This window comes from Solanum tuberosum, unplaced genomic scaffold (assembly GCF_000226075.1).
Source record: "Solanum tuberosum cultivar DM 1-3 516 R44 unplaced genomic scaffold, SolTub_3.0 scf00073, whole genome shotgun sequence".
In the NCBI taxonomy this organism is placed as follows: domain Eukaryota; kingdom Viridiplantae; phylum Streptophyta; class Magnoliopsida; order Solanales; family Solanaceae; genus Solanum; species Solanum tuberosum.
In genome coordinates this window covers 336,753-342,911 of record NW_006239002.1, presented here as the reverse complement: position 1 = coordinate 342,911, position 6,159 = coordinate 336,753, and the positions used below count along the sequence as shown (strand labels likewise).

The 6,159-nt window shown below is 31.0% G+C and overlaps 1 protein-coding gene across 1 annotated transcript; it reads right to left on the bottom strand.

Moving 5' to 3' along the window:
* Window positions 1–2,884: 2,884 nt before the first annotated feature.
* Window positions 2,885–4,368, bottom strand: LOC102590299 (LOB domain-containing protein 37-like). Its single transcript, XM_006346259.2, has 2 exons — window positions 3,668–4,368; window positions 2,885–3,570 (listed from the first exon to the last, which is right to left on the bottom strand). Exons 1-2 carry the CDS (start codon window positions 3,849–3,851, stop codon window positions 3,101–3,103), a joined length of 654 nt encoding a protein of 217 aa, XP_006346321.1. The 5' UTR covers window positions 3,852–4,368; the 3' UTR covers window positions 2,885–3,100.
* Between the last annotated feature and the right edge of the window lie 1,791 nt (window positions 4,369–6,159).

The following is a 6,159-nucleotide window of genomic DNA, read 5'->3' as shown; positions in this document are numbered from 1 at the left end:
GTAAGGGGGGGTGGGGGGTGGGGTAAACCTAAATTGCAACTTTGAAAGTAACCATGCAAGATATCCATCTTCAATTTTAAAAATCACTTATCTTTATTGTATATGGTGGTTAGGATTGTCAAATCAATCTTATAAAAATTAAAAGTGGACAAGATTTGTCGTAGATCAGTTTAAGCATTATTCAAGTTACTTTGTATGAAACTTTTGATCGCATATGTTGTCCAAATAAACCTTCAAGAAACTTCCAAAACATCAAGAGATGTTGAGTAAATCTAATCCGCTCTTAATCTGTTCATTTGACACTGTTACGTATTCGAGCAATTGGTAAAGTGATGAACATATAATGCAAATTGTGTACTGTAGGACCCTCTTCACCAGTCACCACCGGCCAATTTGCTACTCCCCGTCATCCCTAGCTAAGCTAGTAATTTGTTTTAATTTTTCATTGGTTACCCCCAAAGTTGGGAGTATATAAATGCATGTTAAATATGGCTCTTTCAAAACTGAAAAGCCAGAATTAATGTTTGTGGATTAAATATGTATACTGACTTGTTTAACAACTACTTTTAACTTACCTTTTATATTGTCTGACTCATTGAGAACATCATTTCTGTCATGTAGTACCTCTAAAATATTTCAGTTTGCAAAAGCAAAACAAAAAGCTTTGAGGCACATTATAACTACTACTACTACTACGAATAATATTCAGAATCTTTTTTATGATATTGATTGAAGTTAAAATGGTTGTCATGTGAGATTCATTTATCAGGTGAATGACCTCACGCACAAATATTAGCCACATGGTATGCACGAATTGTGCCTTCATTATTTCTCCCAACATATAGTTTTCCATATTATTATACTCTCAGTTTATGTGGCACAATTTAAATTTCGAGAGTCAAACAATTTAAAATTGTGAATTTCGGCATGAAATCTTCAAGTTTTTGAAATAAAATTTATGTATTTAAAAACTACATCAAAAGTACTATAAATCATTGTAATTTACAATTCAAAATATTAATTACGATAAAAAATAAACGTTACTAAATTGAACATAATAACTCGAAATTACTAAATTTTGAAATCCATATATATATATATATATATATACTTTAAATCTGATTGCGCCTCGGACCTCAGTAGTGAAAGCAACTTAGTCATTTTTGCTTAATCTTCAAACGATAGCTCTTTCAGTAGTTTCTTTGGGGACCAATTCTTTGTATAAAGATTGACTGGATGTTGAATTTTTTTAATGGTAAGTGTGTTTTACACAAGATCTTTCACTATTTATGTCAACATTCTAACTTTTGGTATGTTCAAGTCTTTTCACCAAAAAACTTTCTCCATTAACAAAATGTTCCACTACTAACACTTGATAGTTGGATATATAATTTGCTGCGAATAATATATATATCTTATTGTTATTATTATGATATATGACGAAACTTTAGTTTATATTGACTCAAGTAATGGGGGAAAAAAAACTGCATAAGCTTCTGAGGGACATATATATTTGTATATGGTAATGTATGGACTAATTGTCTAATTTGAGGCCATTTTTATTTACATATTATTATTGTAATGCATATATTCTTATGTATTTCGCGTTTTATTCTATATAAAATAATATACACATAGCAGAGGTCAAAATGTTAAATCAAACACTATATAAGTAGGAAATTAAACTCAATGACCTTGAAAATCTACAGTCGTAGAATTTGTTTGGATGAACTTATAATTTATGATGCATAAGTAAAATTCATAAGTAAAGAATCCTGACTTATGAGTAGGCTAAAAACAAGTGTTTAACACTCCTCCTGTCTCAATTTATGTGACTTATTTTCTTTTTTAGTCAGTCCCAAAAAGAATGATACATTTTTATATTAAGTAACAATTTAACTATAAAATGTCTATTTTATCCTTAATAAAATGATTTACAGTCACACAAATTTCTATAATTCATTTTGGACCACATGTTTTAAAAGTCTTTATTTTTTTCTTAAACTTCGTACCGAGTCAAACTACCTCATATAAAATAAGACGAAGGGAATAATACTTTTTAATCTTACTCAAATACTTTTCAAATGAGTATATTTTAACTTTAAAATAAGTCAATCCAAACCGTTGTTAAGTTTTTGATCCCGACTTGCCCATTGGGTAGCTGATCTGAGCACTCTATCAGCATATAGTAGACTAATCCTAAACTAGGTCTAGTAGAGTCCAGAATAGCTTATTGAACCTCTCAATTTCTATTTTCTTTTGGTAAAATATCTAAAAGCCATTTTAAATGTGAACGTGTTTTATTATTCACATACTCCATAGTCCATACGTACATTTGCTTTGTTGATTCTCAACGCAATATCTATGTGGGGAGCAAAGAAGCATATTAATAAAGTATGTGTCATTCATGTTGATTTTTCTAAAGATGAGTTGGGAGTTTGGAGTATCACTTAATTAAGCTTATTCTTATACCATAATCGTTGTTTTAATTGCTTAGACATTTGAGATGATTAAAAAGGTCTGGTCAAGCTTAATTTGGCAAATCATAATAAATGACAAGACTATTATTAATGAGAAACAAATTGTAAGTTATAAACCTTCAACTTTGTGTTATTGTGCATATATATCTTGTTAGGAGGCAAATTCAGATGTGACAACGTATTTTATTTTTCGATGTTTATATATACTTGATATATAATATAAAGAATTTAGTATAAAAAGTTGGTATACGCTAAATTTTCAGTAGTTTAGTATTACAAGTTTTAATACAAATTACTCAAAAGGATTTTTTTTTGGTTACATTACTTATATATTCTCAATTGACTTTTTGTTACGAGTCATTAGAACAAAACACTAGAAAAAAGAAAAAAAAGGAGAGGGCAAGCAAAAAGAAAGGGCAACTCTCATTTTTCCCTCAAAACTTCATTAATGGAGAAATCCAGATGCCATGGAAGCATTTTAATTAATTACCTCCTTAAGTTACCAAAAAACTTACAACTAGTAAGTTTGAGATGCGTAACATTTTTGACAACAAAAAAGCAAAATTCGCTTCTGAAGCTTAAGTTAATCAGTAATCGGTAACTAAAAGTTGGATCAATCTTCAAAAGAACAATCGAAGAAGCTTTGTTTCATTTCCTTGTTGTGGATTTTGATGGTATACAACACCACTTTCCAAAGTTGTGGTATCAGATTCATCGGAATTCAATGAAGGCGTTGCCGCTCTTCGTTTCTCCGTTCGCCGGTTCAGTTTACCTCCGGTAACCATCGTTGATAATCCTGATGTAAGTCCGAGATCTAGATCCTCCGACACCTCATCTATAATTTTCCTCTTAGATTGGAAGTTGGAGCTTTGTGATCTAAACAGATCAACGTCGTTTGCTTCGGAATCAAACTCCGGCGAAGCAGTAACACCTGAAAACTCCGGCAACGGCCGTAACACGCCTCCTTTAAGCACTGTTTCTACCGCCGACTGGCACACGTGCCAGTTACCCGTCCACAGTAATCCTACTGCTCCGTGCACCGGGTTTACCGTCCTTCCGCACGCTTCGAACAACAACGACTGAAATAAAGCTGCAGGTACGCAAAACAAAACTACTCAGCATAAAAAAAATTTAAAATAAGAATTTTATTTGCGTTAAAAATGGCTTCATGCACTTGAATTAAGTACCTGGTCGTTGCGATTCGGAAACGGAAGTGAGGAAAGACATAAGGCCAGCTCTGCCGAAGAATTTGGCGACGAAGACAGTGGCATTGGCTTGAGCATGAGGGCTTTCAATGCCTTGTAAACTTTGTCGGAGTATGCAATTCTCATTGCAACCTTTCCGGAGAATTCGACAGCCGTTGCAACTCATGATGAGAAAACGTAAACTTAAAACTCTTTACTAAATTATATATAAACAAACAAAACTTGTAATTAATAGGAAATGGAGCAATGTTGAAAGTAGAAAGGGAGTTTCGGAGAAAATAAAAGGGAGAGAGATATATAGAGATGAAGAGGAAGGTGGAGAATTATTGGATGAAGTGAGGTAAACCATGATTAAGAAAGTAAACTATGGTTAGGTGAAGAATAATGAGTGGCTTTTGAGTAAAATGAGTGGACATGAGATGAGGTTGAGTGGGAATGGGAATAAAGTATTGTGCAATGTGCAGTGTGGGTTGAACTTGAGGGGTTCCAAAAGTATTGGGTAAATAGAACGGCTCCGTGTCTCCGCGAATGGGTGGGAGAGAAAGTTGAATTATAGTGCAAACGCAGCGCCAGCACTTGAGAATCTTTTCTCCGCCCATTGTATGGGAGACTCTTCCCTCGATTTACTCAACATGCTCCACTTACCAACGCAACTACGTCGACGAGTGCTCGCATATCTTTTTCTCCACCAACTATTTTTTCCTTTCACATTTGACTCACCCTTCACTTTGGGGATAGGATAATACATCTTCTTTTAACTTGGTGTTAGAGTACTAAATATTTTTCTTTGGAGTATACAAATACATATTTATATTTATATAAAATTGGATAAATAAATACAGTAATATTTTATTAAATTAATATTGGATTAATTAATAATCTCTCTAAGATAGTAATAGTTTTCTCCAGTCTCAACTTGAGTCAATGGAAAAAATTACTTATTTCGATAATATAATATATTTTCCGAAGATACCTATATAAATATATGGTCCCATTAATATTATAAATTAATAATTCTTTAAAAGTACAAATATATCTAAGACAATTTAGTGAAATATGATTCTATTATGTTTTATTTTTTGTTAAAATTTAAATCTAACTGAATCTCATCTCTAAATTTTCTTATTGCATCCAAAAGTTCCGATGTTGACTTTTCGAACTGCACCATAAAATTGTGAAGAGTTCTAGATGCTATAAGTGTTTCCTTATGGTAACTGGTTCTAAAGGTATTATATCATCTTCAACTTTATCATCAACGTTATTTTTTTCAATGATATCCACAATTTATTCTTAACTCTGGACCTCTGATCATGTATCATTTTCACTCATTCAATAGGTCATTAACATCCATTTTATTGTGATAACCGAGATCATTAATCACGAGTTCAAATTCATGATGAATAATGTATTCACAAGTGGGTTCATTCAAATTCATAGAGATTTCATCTCCGAACAAATTTTGTAGTATTGAAACACTCTTTCGATTAAATAATACCTCTACAAAATAATACTATATTTTATGGTTCCACCTATATTAATTTAATGAGGTTTTACCGTATATGCATGACATGATTTCTAAAAAATTATTTATTTTCAAAAATATCTCACATTCTTTATCTTAATATATACTTTAAGATATTTCAAGGACTGTTCTATTTTTAATCATATTTATCCATATATTAGTAACTCGGATATTACTAATTATGTTATGGTTTTCTTATGTATAAGAAAGTACTAAATAGAGAATATAACTAATAACTTATTTAACTTATACATAAGTTGAAACACTATCAAATAAGGGACTAAATATTACCAAAGCTAATATCAATAATTATTTTCTCAAAATTTATTAATATGGGGTGTTTTTATGTACCATAATTAAGTTTAAAAAAAATTGTATATGAAAATAGATGTCATAAATTCATGAGATTGATTTGGAGTTGATACCTGAGACGGATAAGGTTTTATCTTGCTACCTCTTCCACTATTTCTTTGGTTCTTTCCCCTCTATGCTGACTCCATAACAACAGAATTACTGTATATCTTTTACTATCCAAAGATAAACATAGCAGTAGTAGATAAAGACTTTCTTTGTAATTTCAATACATATCGTATTTGAAAATATTACAATTGTTTCTTCAAAAATTTATAACACAATAGTTTCTTAAATCCAATTACTCCAAAAATAAATACAAATAGTTACAACTATTTTCTGGAAATCAAAGTGATATTAATATATTATATCAATATGATTAAAATATAGGAAAAATTATAGAAATCCCACCTTTTAGTTTACTTATTACCATTATCCCCTATAAGTTTTACAAATTTCCAAAATCCCTCATTTTTGCGCATCAGATTAATGTATCAGCGCTTATATTATTGTATCTCGCGCATCAGATTAATGTATCAACGCTTATATTATTGTATCTCTGATATATTAATCTGATGCGCGAGATACAATAATATAAGCG